The 18944-nt window shown below is 47.9% G+C and overlaps 1 protein-coding gene across 2 annotated transcripts; it reads right to left on the bottom strand.

Annotated features, from left to right (window-relative positions):
- Positions 1–3118: 3118 nt before the first annotated feature.
- ZNF554 (zinc finger protein 554) lies at positions 3119–18173 on the bottom strand. 2 transcript variants are annotated; one of them, XM_058537623.1, is made up of 5 exons: positions 16397–18173; positions 12030–12112; positions 8466–8592; positions 7036–7224; positions 3119–6442 (listed from the first exon to the last, which is right to left on the bottom strand). In XM_058537623.1, the coding sequence occupies exons 2-5, from the start codon at positions 12060–12062 to the stop codon at positions 5256–5258; spliced, it is 1536 nt and encodes a 511-aa protein (XP_058393606.1). In that variant the 5' UTR covers positions 12063–12112; positions 16397–18173; the 3' UTR covers positions 3119–5255. The 2 variants fall into 2 exon arrangements, with proteins under 2 accessions (XP_058393606.1, XP_058393605.1); XM_058537622.1 differs by having other exon boundaries at positions 3120–6442; positions 7036–7227.
- Between the last annotated feature and the right edge of the window lie 771 nt (positions 18174–18944).

Raw genomic sequence — 18944 nt, 5'->3', positions numbered from 1 at the left:
CAAGATATTTAGACCATGCCGGGATGTTATGCATGTGTAGAGGTCACAAAGACAGTCTCAGACATGCAAGGAGTGACAGAGACAGGAAGGAGCAAATTCCTTCTCCCGTCTCTCTCCTCCAGCCTTCCACTCTCCCTCCAAAGACTTGTTAGCAGAGCTTAATGGGAAGCCGCTGGCAAAGTAGAAAAGTGGTCTGTAGCATTTCTGCACCATGTCACAGAGCAAAGTATGAAAGGGTAGATGTGGTCAGTGGAATAACAGACCCCGTAAAGGTGTGCACATCCTAATCACCAGAGCCTGTGATTATGTCACCTTACGTGGCAAAAGGGACTTTGCAGATGGGATTAAGTTGAGGCCCCTGAGATGGGGGATGACCCTGGATCCCCGGGGCCCAGTGTCATCACAGGGTCCTCATCAGAGGGAGGAGGAGGGTCAGAGGCAGAGAGAGACGGGAGACGCTGCGCTGCTGGCTGTGCAGACGGAGGAAGGGGCCCCGAGCCCAGGACGTGGCCTCTAGAAGCTGGAAAAGGCAGGAGACAGTTCTCCCTGGAGCCTCCGGAGGACAGCCCTGCCCACACCCGGATTCAGGACTTCTGACCCCAGAACTATTACAAGAATAAATTGGTTGTTTTAAGTCACTAAATCTGTTCCAATTTGTTACAGCAGTCACAGGAAACTTATATAGTGGGTCTGAAGCAAAAATACAATAGCCTAATAATTGGCGCAAGTAACTCCTGTTCCCAATTGTATCTTTCATGAGACAATTCTGAACTTTCCATGTGCTCCTTCAACATGATTCTGCTCATACTATAATACATCTTGCATGATCTGACAGCTTTTCAGAGAACAACATCTTTGTGTCTTTTTGTTTGAAATACAGTCATGTGCCACTTAAGAATGGGGATACATTCTGAGAAATGAGTTGTTAGCTGATTTCGTTGTTGTGCGACCATCATAGAGTGTACTTACACAAAACTAGACGGTATAGCCTACTACACACCCAGGCTGTATGGTACCAATCTTATGGGACCACCGTCCTATATGCAGTCGGGCCTTGACCAAAACGTCGTTATGCGGTGCATGACTCTATAGCTCTTTTGGGATAGATGATGTTCTGACCAGAAAATGTTATCCCAAACCATAAGTATCCATTTGGAAAACATTAGGACAGTTGATTTCTGCATTCGTCATGAAGGCATATATTAATGATAAGCACAACACGGGAGAAGGGGGAATACTTCAGAACTATTGTGAAACATTTCAATCATACAGAATATGCAGGAAATAACATCTTGAATACTCATATATCTACTGCTAAGCTTTCCTAAATCCTACCCATTTACTATGCTCTATCAGTTTTCTTGAAAGAAAGAAAACATCATAGATAGAGTTGAAATGTTCCGTGTGTCACCTCCAGGATCCCATTCCCCTCAACCTCCTCCCAGGGGAAACCATAATCAAGAACTTCTGATATTACTGCCGTGCCATACATATGGATTCATAAACTGTATATCATATTATTGTCCCTGTTTTCAAATTTTATAAAAATGCCATTATGATATACATATTCTGCAACTTGACTATTTTATCCTTCAAAAATGGCTTAATGTTGATAAATCACAATATATGTTTAATTGTAATGTTTAAATGTAATAAAATGAAATACCAAAAGAAATTAAAACAGGTAATACACCTTTTAAATTACCATAAAAGAAACACACTCCTCCAATACAAATAAAAGTTAAAGTTTCAAAAGTAAGAAAAATTGGGGGCTGGCCTGGTGGCATAGTGGTTGAGTGCGCACGCTCTGCTGCGGTGGCCCGGGGTTTGCAGGTTCGGATCCCTGGCGCGCACCGACACACAGCTTGTCAAGCCATGCTGTGGCGGCGTCCCATATAAAGTGGAGGAAGATGGGCACAGATGTTAGCCCAGGGCCAGTCTTCCTCAGCAAAAAGAAGAGGCTTGGCAGATGTTAGCTCAGGGCTGATCTTCCTCACAAAAAATAAATAAATAAATAAGAACAATGACATAAAATACACTAGCAGAATTAAAGCCAACAAAATCCAACTATATGCTAAAAATGAGAGACACAGATTTAAAAGCTGAGATTCAAAGCAGGTGAAAATTTATACCAGAAACAGATTACTTTTGTTTAAAAAGCAGAGGAGATGCTATTAATTAAAGCAGACAAAGAGATCACTTCAAAATGAAACAGAGTGTAATTCCCAGGGAAGAGCCGTCATGAAATATTTACCCCAAATAAAAGAAAAAAAAACAAACCAAAACAGAAACATCAAAAAAGAAGAAGCAAAAATAGCAGAAAATACTGAGGGAAATTTAGCACAATAGCAATAGGAAACCGTAATTTAATTCTCTTGAGCTAATTTTTTTTTTTTTTTTTTTTTTTTGGTGAGGAAGACCAGCCCTGGGCTAACATCCATGCCCATCTTCCTCTACTTTATATGGGACGCCGCCACAGCATGGCTTGATGAGCGGTGCATCGGTGCGCGCCCAGGATCCGAACCTGTGAACCCCGGGCCACCGCAGTGGAGCGTGTGCACTTAACCACTGCACCACCAGGCCAGCCCCTTGAGCTAATTATTTTTGAATCAACAATCTAAGGACAATCAAGGACAGGCGGAGTTTCTCAACGTGTAATTGAAAGAGAAGGAGCATCATGATATTACCTGGTGTGCTTGTTAAAAATGCCTATTCCTGGGCTCTGACTCTCTCACTTGTTAAATCTGAACCTCCTAACGTGAAATTTGAGAACCACCAATTAATAAGATTGATGTAACAGACAAGCCAGATTCTAAATCATAAAAGCAGAGAATAGAGCTTCTTCTCAAGGTCTAGGGAACACTTCTAAAACTCGATCCCATAATAAGCCACACAGCAAACCTCAATCAATTTCAAACATTCATGACAGTAGACACATTCTCAGATGACAGCATAATAAAAGCTGAAAAGTTATAAAAGAATAGAGAAGGGCATCTATGAAAAAAACACGGTTAACATCATACTTTATGGTGAAACATTGAATGATTTTCCCTAAAATCAGGAATAAAACAAGGAGATCTATTCTCAACACTCCTGGAGGAATGAGCCAATGCAAAAAGACAAGAAAAAGAATTTGTTTTTAAAGAGAGGAAAAAAGATCTTTAAACATCCAGAAGTTTAAAAAATATATTCTCTGTCAAAAGACATTTGAGTGAGACAAATTGAAACAAAAATGATAAATATTTAGAAAATGATCATACCACCACCACAAGTGAAAACAAAGCTGAACAGAAGGTCCCCTCTGGTTAAATTCCTCATGTTGGATGATCCAATGATTCACATCTCAACTTAAATATCAGGCCCTAGGAAAGGCCCTACCTGCAGTTGGTCCCTCTCTTATTATCTGTCACAGCAGCATCCTGTTTATGTCCTCCAGAGCATCTACCAAAATCTGTAATTGTTTCATTAAAGTATTTGGTTACTTGTTTAACATCTGTCCCTGCCCCTCACTCCTCCAGGGGTCTGGCTACATAACGTGCAGGGCTCACTGCCAAATGAAAATGGGGGTGGGGGACACTTTGTTCAAAATTATTAATATTGAGATGGATACAGCAGAGTATTCAACCAATCGCAGGACTTTTCTGAGAGTGTAGCCTTGGGTGATTGCACAGATCATGACCCATAAAGCCACCCTGCTTCCTTACTACCGGAATACACATTTAGTGAGGGCAGACACCTCATCTGTCTTATACTCAGCCACCTGGCACCACGAAGAGTTCAGGTTCTCTATAAATAGTTGTTGGAGGGAGGGAGAAATCAAGACTGGGAAAACAGTGCACTCAAGACAACTCTAAGTTAACAATTCCTAAGAACATGATGAAAGCTATAGATGCTTCCTCCAGAAAACACACGTACGCCCCAACACACGTGGTGCATCCAGCTCGAGGTTGTTCATAGACCCCTTCAAGAAATTTATCCATCAACACAGTAGGGTCTACACAGACCCCAGATAAGGGATCTCTACTGTAGGGAAAGGCCACAATATTCACACAATCGGGTCCCACTTAGGTGAAAGGAGATCTGACAGGCAATCTCCCTCATTAGCTCCAGGGCAAGGGGAAGATTGAGACAAAAGCTGGATGGCTTCTAAGGGAGAATTTGGAAAACATGGCTCCCCTGTATCCCTCCTTGCAAATGTGTGGTTGGTTTTGTACAGGTTGCTCCAGTTCAAATCCAGATTCTGTTACTTTCTAGTTGTGTGACTTTGGGCAAGTTATTTTATTTCTGTTTCCTTGTCTGTAATATGGGGATAGGAAGAGCTGCTATCTCATGGGGTTGTTGAGAAGGTTAAACAAGGAAACACAAGTGCAACAATGGTGCCGGGAATACAGCATGCACCCAAAAAATGTTGATGTTGGTGATGCAAATCAGTGCTCTTGGTCTCTACTCCAGTGAGTACATCTCACAGTTTGTTCCCAGGCCACCAAAGGTCACTCATCCTCTCCCTGTCCCAAGTCCTCCTGCACTGTATCCCTACCATCTTGGTACCCACAATCCTCCCTCATTGATCAATGAAACTCGAAATCCCCTGGGGTTGTTTGATTTTTAATTACTGTCAGAATGATTATAGCAACACCCAACAAAATGGCAAAATGCAGAAAATCACACATAACCAGATAACCCTGACAGATAAACTCTGTTCATTTCTCCACATCTCTGTCCAGCCTTGTCCATTTGTGTAGATATTTTTACTTCACTGGATAAAATTACACACACTATTTTGCACTCTTTGGTTTTCACCGTGCATCCAAGGTGCTTCTGTCTTCGTGTAGGCTCTCATAGCCATAGTAGTGCATGAGACAAGTCAGGACCTAGCTAAGCAACCAACAGGGGTGGAATGATTAAGTAAAATATTGACACAGATTATTGAAACAAAAATATTGATTTTTGAAACAAAAAGTCGCAACAGAATACCTTTTGTCTCAACAACTAAATTAACGTGATAATTCTTAGCACAATCCCATTCCATGTTAGTGTTCCCATTTACCAATCTTTTCCAAGAGAATGGAGCTCATTGGGTACAGCTCAGTGGCATTTTCCCTCATTAAAAGGCCCCTTCTCAGATCTGGACCTCAGTGCTTTCCTTCAAGAATGTGGCATAAACCTTCTTTTCAGTAGTACACCAGAAGGGCAAAGTCTAAAAATATTTACGTGGTAGAGTGCCAAAAGGCACTTTAAAGGGCAGCAAGCAAGCTCTAAAATCCAAGAAGGTGGCTGCTCTGATAGAAAGCTTTCCCACAGTCAATTATCTTGTAGGTTTTCTGACTAGTGTGAGTCTTCTGATGGGTGATAAGAGACGAGCTCTGGCTGAAGGCTTTTCCACACTCATTACAGCTATATGGCTTCTCTCCAGTGTGAGTTCTCTCATGCCTCACCAGGGAAGACCTCTGGCTGAAGGCCCTTCCACACTGATGACACTCGTAGGGGTTCTCACCCGTGTGAGTTCGCTCGTGCTGGTTAAGAGACGAACGGTCGCTGAAGGCCTTTCCACATTCGTTACACTCGTAGGGCTTCTCGCCCGTATGCGTTCTCTTGTGCAGGATCAGGTAAGAACTCTGGCAGAAGGATTTCCCACAGTCTTTGCACATATAAGGCTTTTCCCCTGTGTGAATCCTCTGATGTTGGGTAAGAGACGAAATCCTGTTAAAGGCTTTCCCACACTCCCCGCACGCGTAGGGCTTCTCTCCAGTGTGAGTTCTCAGGTGTCGGGTGAGGGTGGAGCTGTGCGTGAAGGCTCTTCCACACTCCTGACACTCGTATGGTCTCTCTCCTGTATGAATTCTCTGGTGCTCACTCAGGGAATGCCTCCGGTTAAACACTTTCCCACACTGGTGACATTTGAAGGGCTTCTCCGCTGTGTTAATTTTGTTGTGTATCACGAGAGCCATATCATGATTAAATGACTTCCCACTTTCCGCATATGCAGACGTTTTCTCCCCTGGTTGAGTGCTTTTGTGTTGAATAAGGGGACCATTTTGGCCGAGGTCTTTTCCACATTCGTCACTTTCACAAGGTCTCTGGTCTGTATAGCCCATCTGATGATGGTTTAAGAAGGGATCAGCTACCCAATTCTCAATATCTAGGTCACAGTCACGGAAATGTTTTCCTATAGAATCTCCCTGTGATAAAACAAGGTCTGAGCTCAGATTACAGTTTTCCCCAAATTCACACCAGGCAGTAGCATTCTCCTGAGCAAAAGTCTTTACGTGGATGCACGCCATTTGCCTCAAAAGCCTCCGGGGGTCTTCACGGTTCTTCTGAAGTTCACCACATCCCCAGTCTTCTCTGGGGAGATTTATGATGTTCATACCACCGGGTGGTTCTTCCCGCCAAACCACCTTCTTGTAAATTGACTCATGGTTTTTCAGTCTATTCACCCAATCTGAAATAAATTGAGGGAGAATAAAAAGAAAGCAATTTCTAACGTAAGAATGGTGGGACAAAAGTATTTCCAACATATATAAGGTGTGTGTGGATTCATTGGCAAATATCAGCTTTCAACGGATATTTCAGCGCTGATATTTCAACTTTCAAGGGGAAGGAGAGGAAACAGAGAGACGGATCAGTAGGCTGGTGTGCCAAGAACAGGATGCAGCCTAAGAAGTCTGACAATGATGGAAAATGGGAAAAAATGTAAACGCAGAAGGAACTACTCTACAAAGAGCTGGAAGAAGGACAGCAAAGAGAAAGAATTATCAAGAAAGCACAGAGGGAAGAGATGCAACAAGAAACACAGGTAGAATGGCCTCAAGAAGGAAATGGAATGTTCTTTTCTCTGCACCCAAAGAGAGGAAGCAGAAGCCAGTACATGGAAGGAGAAGGTTGTTGGGGAGGGAACTGAAGGGATCTGAGAAAGCGCCACCAAGGACCTTGGCCTTCTCATGTCACAATTAGGGCCTCTGTGGAGCGATCTCTGAGCAACCGTCCCCACGACGCTGTCCCCATCCTAATGGCTCATATCTGCCCGGTTCTCACCTGAACAAGCAGGCTGGGGAATTCCTTTTTCCCCCATCCACATGGTTTCTCTTTGCTCCAAGTGGAAAGACACTGCTGGTCGAAAGAGTGAATACCCTGTCCATGGGGACAGACTGGTGCGTTGAGAGGTTTGTGCTGGGGAAAATGTACCATCCTCCATGCCGGTATCAATAGTCTGGTTCTTCAAGGCTTCTGAAAGAGACAAGAGTCACTGGAGTGGTAGCACGCTGACCAAGCTACAGATTTTATTTTCCTAATTAAAAAATTGTGGATCTTACATTTCCCCAAAGAAGAGATACAAATGGCCAACAAGCGCGTGGAAAGACGCTCACATCATTAGTCATTAGGGAAAGGCAAATCAAAACCACAATGAGATGCCACTGCATACCAATTAGGATGGCTAGAATATCTTTAAAAAGCAAAAACAGAAGGTAAGTATTGGAGAGGACGTGGAGAAAATGGAACCCTCCTACGTTGCTGGTGGGAATGTAAAATAGTGCAGCCGCTGTGGGAAACAGTCTGGCGGTTCCTCAAAAAGCCAAACGTAGAATGACCATATGACCCAGCAACTCCACTTCTGGGTATAGACCCAAGAGTTGAAAGCAGGGACTTGAAGAGATATTTGTAGACCCATGTTCATAGAGCATTACTCACAATCACCAAAAGGTTAAGCAACCCAGTGTCCATCCATGGATGAATGGATTACCAAAATGTGGTCCATCCATACAATGGAATATTATTTAGCCATAAAAAGGAATGAAATTCTGATATATGCTATGACATGGATGAACCTTGAGGACATTATGGTAAGTGAAACAGGCCAGACACAGAAGGACAAACATTGTATGATTCCACTCATAGGAGGTCCCTAGAAGAGTGACATCCACAGAGACAGGAAGTAGATGGTGGGAGCCAGGAGCTGGGGGAGGGGACGGGGATTTATTGCTTAATGGGTACAGGCTTTCTGTTTGAGGTGATGAAAAGGTTTTGAAACAGTGCTGATGGTTGTACAGCATTGTGAATGTAATTGATGCTACAGAACTGTACACTTAAAAATGGTTAAAAAGGTAAATTTTATGTTATATATATTTTACCACAATAAAAAAATTTCTTTTAATTATGGCTCTTCTCCTGGGCAGAGAGAGTACAAATGCCCTGGCTCTGTCTCCAAGAGGAATCAGCGACATGATCCACACCTTAGCTAAGACACACATTTCAACGGCAGCTCCGGCTATCAGAGACAGAAGAAATCAGGTTATTCATTGTGTTGGAGAAACCGACAGACCGTGAGCCCCTGTCCTTGTGGGGGGCTCTGTGTGTGCTGTCTTTCTCACCAACAAATCCCCACTTCCTAACACAGCTCTTGACACCCAGGAGACGCTAAGGAAGTGTGAACTGGCGAGCGCGTGAATGAAGGACGCTGGTCTTACCCAGGGAGGCCAGGTTCCTGCAGGTCTCCAGTATGACCTCCCTGTAGAGCGTCCTCTGAGCAGGGGCCAGCAGCTCCCACTCCTCCTGGGAGAAGTCCACGGCCACGTCCTGGAAAGTCACCAACTCCTAAAAGATCACATCGGTTCTGCTCAAGAAGGGCTATCCCCACCCACGCTCACAGGAGGGGGCAGAGGGTGGTGGCACCGGGGGCTTCAGATGGAGCAGAGTGCAAAGTTCAGATGTCAGAGTCTGCTAGTGCCTTGTGGGTACTCGTCTCCGGCTTACAATCAGAGGTATGTACAGGCCCTGGGCCCCCTGTAAACACTGCAAAGACAGCCAGGACACAGCTCTGACGGAAATACTTTGCCCCTTTCTGACGATTCTAAGTCCTGTATCAGTGAGCATGACATTCCCACTTGAGAACCTTCCACTGCTTATGCCGAAAATCGACAGATCCGTGGCTCTGCTGCTCCACGGTTATGGATCGGTGGGTATATTACTGACCCTTCCAAGGCCTGGCCTCCTCATCTGTTCAATGGAAACAACGATTTCAACCCCACAGTGTTGTAGCGAGGGCTAATTAGTTCACATCGGTCATGGCATCCGCTACTGATATGGCAGAGAACCAAGAAGCCACACCTAGCGATCCCTATGACCAGGGAGGCCCTCACTCCACACTTGAGGTCAGCGGAGACTGGTTCTCTGCCACCGTGACTCGGAGTGGCTCGTTACAAGGCACGGACAGAGTAAGAAGTGGGATTTGCCACCTCGCCTGACTCGCTGAAATATGGCGAGAGCGTTGTTTGGGAAAAGGCATGCCAAGGGGACGTGAGGAACGTTGGGTGTCTGTCAAGTTACCCACGGAATCTGAAAATGACAGATCCAACCCCAGAAGAGTGGGCATGCTGGACCCCCTGGCTGGTGTTCGCAATTTTGACTGAAGTGAGGGTTTTTTTTATTTATTTTTTGTGTGTGTGTGAGGAAGACCAGCCCTGAGCTGACATCCATACTAATCCTCCTTTTTTTTTGCTGAGGAAGACCGGCTCTGAGCTAACATCTATTGCCAATCCTCCTCCTTTTTTTCCCCAAAGCCCCAGTAGATAGTTGTGTGTCATAGTTGCACATCCTTCTAGTTGCTGTATGTGGGACGCGGCCTCAGCATGGCCGGAGAAGTGGTGCGTCGGTGCGCACCCAGGATCCGAACCCGGGCCGCCAGCAGCGGAGCTCGCGCACCCAACCGCTAAGCCACGGGGCCGGCCCCAGTGAGGGTTTTTTTTAAAAAAAAAAAACACAGTTCTGGTGATGTCTTTGGTCTCTTTCCCTTCCCACCTGGAGGAGAAAACGCTCAAAGATCCCCAGAGGTGAGCTGTGAGGTGGACCAAAAATACTCAACGTTTCTGTTGCTCATTCCTCTGAGCGAGAGTGGAAAATGTTACATTAGTTCCCAGGGCTGCCTCCAAATTTTAGAGGAAGCAGAAAATACCAGCCTTTTCTTCTGGCCAGCTGCAGCTGCTCCCCCACTGCCCCTACATTCCAGCTGGGTTCCTCCCCGCAGTTTTCATGTTAACCCTATAATTGCTAAACTCGCTGCAAGAGTTTGAGTAAATTTCCAGTTAAAACAAAAGGAAAAAAATTTTCATGTCTTTGCAATTTGTAGCTATTACATACGGATGTGTAATAAAAAGTATGAAATATTATTGTTTTTATATTTATTATAGTAATATATTTACAGTATTATAATATATTATAATAAGTATATATTATAATATATAATAATTATATTACATATAATAAGTGATGCATTTTCTCTAATATATTTACTGTAATGTAATATATTACAGTATAATTTATGTAATATATTTCCTGTAATGTATTTATGTATAATATAATATGTAATATAATAATGTAATATACTTATAATTATATATTATAATATATATTATAAGATAATAATATTATATATAATAATTATTATTATATAAATATATTATTATAATTTCATAATAGAGAGATCATCTCAATCAAGGAAAGCTGGGAAAAAACATTCTTAGTGGGACACAACTTCTTTGCTTTTTGCTGCCCCGGTGTGCAAATTAAAGTGTAAGCTCTTTAAATATTAAAAACCAAACAAGTCTCCGTAACTCATGATTTTTCCTATGATTCGTATCTGTTGGGACATACCCTGTTCCGACACGTATGAGACGATATGAAGAGAGGCGGTCTCCGGGTGGAGAAACACTTTTGTAGTTTTAAAGATACAGGTCTGAGCTGCTAATGGGCTGACGACTTCCGGCCTGACCCCTATGTTAGAGGGTCCGTGTGGACGCTGAGACAGACAAGAAGGGCCCAGCGTCTGGCCTGGAGGCGTCTCTGCTTCACTGCTGGGAAGACAGGCCGAGGGCTCTCTCAGGAATCTGGCACTCACAGATCCTCACTGCCCGCACGGGCGCGGAGCTGAAACCTCACAGTGTCCCCACGGGCTGCCCCAGCTCAGCGCGCCCCAGGCTGGCCTGAAAGCAGGTCCAGGTGCAATGCCCAGGGCTTCGACTCGGGGACCACTGCAGATCCAGGACACCTCCCCGGGGTCCCTAACTATGACATCACGGATGCTGGCTGGACCAGCCAGGTCACTTACAAATTGCCCACGGGAAAGGGCTTGTTCTCCTGGGGGTCCATCTGAAACCAAGCTGTCGATCAGCTCTGTGTTTCTGATGCAGAGACTAACTGCCTTCCTAAACTTGTGGTTGCCGCCCAAAGCTGCGAGGTGGGGGGTGGGACCCCGTCCACCCACTCCTGACGGATCTGATGTCCCAACTGCCTGACGGCTGCCTCTGCTCCCCGAAGCTTCCTCCTGATACACACACCTCACCTGGTAAGGCAGGCTCACTATTAAATGACAGCCGTCCTCAGCCTTCAAAAGGAAGGAGATTCTGACACCTGCTCCAACGTGGATGGACCCTGAGGACATGATGCTCACTGACCTGAGCCAGACACAGGACAGACACTGTGTGATCCCCTCACAGGAGACCCCTAGAGGAGTCACATCCACAGAGACAGAAAGTGGATGGTGGGGCCAGGGGCTGGGGGAGGGGAGGGGGAGTCAGTGTTTCATGGGGACAGAGTCTCAGTTTGGGAAGATGAGAAAGTTCTGGAGATGGATGGTGGGGATTGTTGCACAACAGCGTGAATGTGCTTCACGCCACTGAGCTGTGCACTTAAAAATGGTTAAGATGGTACATTTTATGTGTATTTCATCACAATTAAAAAAAATTTTTTTTCTTAAGTAAAGAGGAGGGGGCCTTCCAGGGCAGCCCCTCCCGCTCTGTGGGGGAAGGTGCGGGGTCTCAGGCTGGGCAGATGCTCCCAGCCCGAGGAAGGAAGCACAGCCGCCCTGTAGGGAAAGATGCCGGCGGGATCCAGCGGGCGTCTTCCCTACACTTACGAGAAGCCTGAGCACCTGGACGCAGACGCTTGTGGGGAGGTCTCCCCAGTTCCTCACAGAGCAAGGGGGCTCCAGTTCTGGACACACTGGATGCCTCTCGGGGGAGGAAGTTTCCACTCACCTGGGGCTGGGGGGGCAGGCACCCAGCAGCCATCGTCTCCTCTCCTTCCTCTCGGGAAAAAGCAGGTTCCTGGGCAGGCAGAGCTGCGGGAGGGGAAAGGCAAAGTGAAGACCAGACCCAGGCCTGTCCCCAAAGCCCAGAACCTGGGCCTGGAGACCCCTTCAACCACCTGAGGTGACCCCCCACACACCACGTGGTCAACGGCAGCAGGACAGAGGCCAGGAGTCTTAACGGCTCCATTTTATGGAAGAAGACACTGAAGGTCTTAGAAGCAACCAACTCACCCAAGTTTACAGAGCACACACATTCTATCGTGAAGCACCCCGTGTTGGTGCCAAGGGGCCACTGTAACAAATGACCACACTGGGGGGCTTAAAACAACAGAAATTTATCCTCTCAGTTCTGGAGGCCAGACGTCCGAGATCAAAGTGTTGCAGGGCTGAGCTCCATCTGAAGGCCCAGAGGAGGGTCCTTCCTGCCTCTTCCAGCTTCCGGGGGCTCCAGGCATCCTGGGCTTGTGGCCACATCACCCCAGACTCTGCCTCGTTTTCAAGTGGCTGTCTTCTCTCTCTGTGTGTCCTCCACTTCTCAGAAGGACACCAGTCATTGGATTAGGGGCCCCCCTACTCCAGTGTGACGTAATTATGTCTGCAAAGACCCCATTTCCAAATAAGGTCACATTTTGAGGTTCCAGGTAGACATAAATTTGGGGGACACCATTCAGTCCAGTATGACCTCCCAGACTCAAACTCCGGAAGGCTCGGTTTTGACCCCGGCAGGTGCCCCTACCCCTTGCATGTCTCAGATTCATCTCTCCCTCCCCGCAGCTGGCTCCCTGCCTCCCGCCCCTCCGGCCCTCCTCTCATCTCTTCTGGACTCTTCTACCAAACCGTGCTGGCACGGCAGCGGGAAGGATGGAGACTGATCTGTCCCCACCCATGATCCTGGTTCCACGTCCCCTAGATTTAGGTGTCACTGTGGAAGCAAAGAAAGGAGAGTTGACCCGGGGTAGTGAGCCGATCAATGGCTGTTACCGGAACACATCAGCTTGAAACGACAGCAGGGTGATGGGCATTTATTGAGTGCCTTCTGTGTGCGAGGCTTGGTGCGCGATGTCTCATCCATCCATCCTCACTTGAGAGAAGCAGGAGCCCGTGGCCCTGAGTGCCCGTGGCGGATTCTGAGCTCCCCACACACCCACGGGCCTCTCTCCCCTTCCGGGGGATCTGGGCTGTGCCCGTGCTGACAGGCCTCTCTCCTTGACCGACTTCAGTCAGGCCCCCCTGAGCCCTCGTCTCAGCTAGGCCTCAAACTCTGGGCTTCCAAGCTTGTCTTTGCATTGCTCAGTCTTAGCGAGAACCTGCTAACTCACCTTAGCCAGAACCGCACCCCCCCCCCCCCCCCCGGCCTCCGTATCTGATCACCCCGGACATCTGGTCAGATCCCTCCTCCCCCACCCCGCCTGTTGGCAGCAGGAATCAGGCCAGGTCGGTTTAGCCAGAATCCTCCCCCTTCCCCTGATATTTCCTCTTAACAATTCTCCATCCACCCACCCCACCTGCTCCCTGGCTGGAAGCCTCCGCTGGTTCGTGCTGTGCTGGGAACGGAGCCGAGTCTACACGGAGGTTTCTACTGCCCATTGCAACAGTTCCTGAACTGAATCTGTCTCCACGGCTCGAACAACTGTCCAGCTCTGCTTCTCTTGATCAAGATCCTGAAGCCGTCGTGCTTCGTCCTCACTCACACGTGCGAACTCCCTGCTCACTCGAGGTGGTGTCGTCGACGTGAAATCTTGTCAACTGCAAACTCGCCCGCAGACTCAGGAGTAATCAATAGCCCACCTCCTACGGGCCTGATCTGGATACGAGGATGAAACCTTCAAAAAGCACCGCTCGGAAATAGAAAGTCACCATGGGAACATCCCAGCAATAATTCCCGCAGACGAGACCCACTGATGAGGCTTCACTGTGAGACTCGAAGGAGAAGTTGGATGTTCGCTCAGCCTGGAAGTCACGCCCCCAGAATATTGATCAATTACGATCATAGTTTTAACGCATGTCTGTACAGTCTTCAATACTTCTCCCTCCGGGAGGTGGCGCTAACCTCCCCCCTTCAGTGTGGGCTGAACTCGGTGACCCACTTCCAACAAATAGTGCCAATAAAGGGGAAAGAGTAACTTCATAGTGGGGAGACCTGGTGGACCCCACCTTCCCCAGGTGAGCAAGGTTCATGTCACCGGCAATGATGGTGGGCATCGGGTACCCACAGCTTGACATGTGGAGAAGGACGCCTCCCCCCTGGGGTGTCTTCCCCCCAACCCACAACCTCAGGGTCATCGTGAAACAACATCAGACGCACTCCACTTGAAGGACGTTCTACAAAACCCTGCCCAGGGCTCTCCAGGTTCAAGGTCATGAAAGATGAGGAGAGTCTGAGGAAACATCACAGATGGAGGAGATGACAACATGTCATGTGGGATCCTGGACAGGGTCCTGGGCCAGGAAAAGGACATCCGTGGAAAATCGGGTGAAATCTGAATAAAGTTAGTAGTCTAGCTAATAGTGCAGAACCAACGTTAATGTCTTGGTTGTTTTTTTTATTTTATTGTGGTGAGAACACTTGACATGAGCTCTCTCCTCATAACAAATCTTAAGTGTACAATACAGTGTTGTATTGACCATGGGCACAGTGCGTCCAGCATTTCCCTGGACTCACACATCTTGCTAAACTGAAACTTGATGCCTGTTGATTAATAACGCCCCACCCCCGCCCCCAGCCCCTGGTAACCACCATTCCAGCTAATGTCTTAGTTTTGATAAATGTTCCATGATAAGATGTTAACATTAGGGGATGTGTTCCCACCAGGGTGATGTCACCCCTAAGGTGGTGCAAACTGGGTGTTGGAGGGGGTGGGGAAGAGAAAAAAAAAGTGTTCTTTTTATGTATAAAGCACAGCCACACATAGAATACACATGGGCTGTCATGGGCTAAAGTGTGTCCCCCGTCCAAATTCCTATGTTGAAGCTCTAACTCCCAGGACCTCAGAATGTGACTGTATTTAGACATGGGGCCTTTGAAAAGGTAAAATGAGGTCATTAGGGTGGGCCCTAATCTGATCTGACTGGTGTCCTTAGAAGAAGAGAAGATGAGGACACAGACACGCAGAGAGGGACGACCATGTGAGGACACGGGAGAAGATGGCCGTCTACACGGCAAGGAGAGAGGCCTCAGAAGGAAGCGGCCCTGCCCACACCCTGATCTGGGACCTCCAGCCTCCAGCCTCCAGAGAATACATGTCTGTTGTTCAAGCCCCTAGACTGTGGGACTTTGTGACGGCGACCCAAGCAAATTAACGCATCTGCAGTACTAAAATGTCATGGCGGAGATGGTGTCGCTGTCTACGTGCTGGCTCTCACAGTGTGCCATGGTTATATGAGATGCCACTGGGGGGAGCTGGTGACGTGTACACGGGACTCTGCCCTGTTTTTGCAACTTCTCATGAGTCTATAATTAATTAAAAATTAAAAGTTAAAAAAATAGGTAGCCTCTCCCCATAAAGAATTTCATGGAAAAGGAAAAACACGTCTACAAAGGTTCTTTGGGGTTGATAATGAAAAAAAAAAAAAGGTGAGAACACAGCACAAGGGGAGGTGGCGGAAGGTACATGGGAAGGCTCCGTACCATCTTGGCAACTCTTCTGTAATCTAAAATTATTTCAAAACAAAAAGTTGACTTAAAGAATAGACATTTCTTTTTTTTTTCTTTTTTTTTTGTGAGGAAGATCAGCCCTGAGCTAACATCCAACGCCAATCCTCCTCTTTTTGCTGAGGAAGACTGGCCCTGGGCTAACATCCATGCCCACCTTCCTCCACTTTATATGGGACGCTGCCACAGCATGGCTTGACAAGCGGTGCGTCTGTGCGCGCCTAGGACTCAAACCTGCAAACCCCGCTGCCGAAGCGGAGTGGGCGCACTTAACCGCTGCACCACCATGCCAGCCCCAAGAATAAACATTTCTCCAAAGATGATACACAAATGGCCAATAAGCACAGGAAAAGATGCCGAGCCTCATGAGTGTTAGGAAATGCAAATCAAACGCCCAGTGGGGTAGCACCTTACCCAGCCAGGATGGCTAGAATCAAAAAGACAGACAATAAAACGTGCTGACAAGGACGTGGAGAAATTGGAACCCTCGTGCATGGCTGGTGGGAATGGAAAATGGTGCAGCTGCTGTGGAGAACAATCTGGAGGTTCCTCAAAAAGTTAAACATACAGTTTCCATATGACCCAGCAATTCCACTCCTAGGTGTCCACCCAAGAGAAATGAGAATAGACATCCACACAAAAACTTGTTCAAGAATACTCACAGCAGCATTAGTCACAACAGTCAAAAGGTGAAAACAACCCAAGTGTCCAACAATGTGTCCATCCACAGTGGAATATTACTCAGTCATGAAAAGGAATGAAGCACTGACACATGCTACACTGTGGATCAACCTTGAGGATATCATGCTAAGTGAAGGAAGGCAGACACAAAAGGCCACATATTGTATGATTCCATTTATATGATGTCTCCCAAAAAGATATGGTCAAGTCCTAATCCCTGTACCTGTGAATGGGACCTTATTTGGAAATAGGGTCTTTGCAGACGTAATTAGTTAAGACGAGGTCATACTGGAGTAGAGAGGGCCCTAATGCAATATGACTGATGTCCTTAAGAGAGACACAGAGACACAGGGAGAAGCCCACGTGACAACAGAGGCAGAGATCAGAGTGATGAGCTACAAGCCAAGGGACACCACGGGCTGACAGCCACCACCAGAAGCTGGAAGAGGCAGGAAGGATCCTCCCCTGGAGCCTTCAGAGGGAGCACGGTCCTGCCTACACCTTAATCTCAGACGTGTGGCCTCCAGAACTGGGAGAGAACAAACTTCTGTTGTTTTAAGCCGCCCAGTCTGCGGTGCTCTGTTACAGTGGCCCCAGGACACTCACGTGAACACCGAAGACCAACAGAGAGGCTGCGCACCTTGCCCTCTCCTCAGCTTTGTTGCCAAGGAGCTTCACGCAGGGACTCTGCATCTGGGGGGACTTACAACCCTGCTCCCACACTGCACGGGGTTCCCTCTTTGCTCTTAGGACTTCAAATTGCAGCTCACAGCAATGGGTCCAAGACCTAGTCTAGCCCCTTCCTAGCTCTTCCAGACCACCTCTCTGCCGCCCTCTCGTGGTTCCTGGGATCCTCCTCCCTTAGGGGTTGACGTCAGCGACCTCGTTAGGCCCCCTCATTCACCCAGGCCTGTGGCACCTGCCTCAGGATCTTCCCTTTGAGTGTTGAAACCACCAAAATTCATCCTTTCTGCCCAAGAAAGGCTCGATGATGACTTCTTCGCGGGAAAAATGAACTCAACCCCAGGGAAGGGGAGAGGTCAGTAGGCTTGGTGTTGGGCAGAACGGCCAGCTGCTTCCTCCCTCCTTAGCAGGTGTGCCTGGGCATAAATGGAGTGGACCCTTAATGTCCCATCACTAGAATCACAATGCTGAAGTGTAAGCCAGGGTCTCTCCCCCTCGCACTGTGGACACTGGGGTCGGGTCATTCTCTGGGGGGGCTGTACTGGGCACTGCGGGGGCGTTGAGCAGCATCCCTGGCCCCTACTCTCTCGATGCGAGGAGCACCCCCATTGTGACGACCACAGATGTCCCCAGACGTGGCCCAGGGTCCCCCAGGGGTGAGACTCCCTGACCTAGCCCCAGAAGGAGCCCGGGCGAGCCTCCACTCAGAAGCCTGGGCGTTCCAGCCCCTCTCTGCCTTTAGGAGCAAACGGGTTAACCCCGTTCTCCTTTCATGTGCGGCCTCTGGGAGCTTTATTCCGTACAGAACAGGGTTTGCTCCCGCGGGTCTCTCACCCAAGGGCTTTCCACAGGGTAAAGGTCACTCTTTGCCATTCTGGATGCTGGGCGGCCGTGGGCAAGCTGCCGGGCCTCTCTGACTCTCCTCTGTCGCCTCCAGAGTGACAGGTGGGGCGAACGCCCAAGGCCACCCTCCCGCCTCGGCCCCTGTCCACCTAACGTCCCGCGCCCGGGCCAGGCTCGGGGTGGGCACCGCGGCCCGCATCAGGGGTGTCCCCAGCGCTGCTGCCCCAGGTGTGGGCGCAGGTGACAATCAGAGCGCAGCGCCCGGGCGCCACCCGGTCCTGCCGGGGCCCGCCGCGGCGAAGCGCTCCGTGCAGCCTATTCTGGGGACCCCTCTCCCCCTCGGCCCCTCCGCGCCCGGAGCGGACGCCCCCCACCCGAGCCCCCCATTAACTCACGCCGCCGCCGCCGCCCCGGACGCGCGCCCAGGACGGACTCGGCAGTGCGCCTGCGCACCACGAGGCCGCGAACTACAAGTCCCAGAAGGCTTCGGGCGCGGCGCTGGGTTCCCCGTCCCTCTGCGGGGAGCGAGTTGAGTCACAGCGCCTTCTCTGGGCAGGCGGTGTCTCTGCAGGACTGTGATGTTCCTGCGGCTGCGCACATCCTCCCGCCCCGAGCGCCCACGCGCGCTCCCGCAACAGTTCTGGCGCATGCGCGGCCTGTCTGCCCTCAGTATATTTAGTACAATGCCTGGGACATAAAGATTTGCCATTAAAATAATCATTATTATTATTACTATTCATTAACAAATTATATAATCCATTATATACTTAGAAAAGTTATTGTTTTAATGATAATATTTATTAGTAATATTAATATATTGATTTGTTAATATTCTATTAAAACAACAAAACTACTATATTTATATATTATAGATTAATAATATATTCTTAACATAATGTGATAATATATCATATGATAATTAAATATAATTATCTTTCTAATACCATCACATTGGGCGTTAGGATTTCAACATATAAATTTGAGGGGACACAAAACGTTCAG

Source organism: Diceros bicornis, unplaced genomic scaffold (assembly GCF_020826845.1).
Source record: "Diceros bicornis minor isolate mBicDic1 unplaced genomic scaffold, mDicBic1.mat.cur scaffold_67_ctg1, whole genome shotgun sequence".
NCBI lineage: Eukaryota > Metazoa > Chordata > Mammalia > Perissodactyla > Rhinocerotidae > Diceros > Diceros bicornis.
Note: the sequence above shows the minus strand (reverse complement) of the source record. Positions and strands in the feature narration are given on the sequence as shown.

What these genes read in the sequence shown, in the direction of transcription:
- ZNF554 (XM_058537622.1), bottom strand. Translation starts at nt 12,062, where the DNA reads ATGGCTGCTGGGTGCCTGCCCCCCCAGCCCCAG. An exon ending in GCCTGCCCCCCCAGCCCCAG is followed by an intron (nt 8,593 to 12,029) that starts GTGAGTGGAAAC and finishes GTGATCTTTTAG; the next exon opens with GAGTTGGTGACTTTCCAGGA. An exon ending in TCCCCAGCCTGCTTGTTCAG is followed by an intron (nt 6,443 to 7,035) that starts GTGAGAACCGGG and finishes AATTTATTTCAG; the next exon opens with ATTGGGTGAATAGACTGAAA.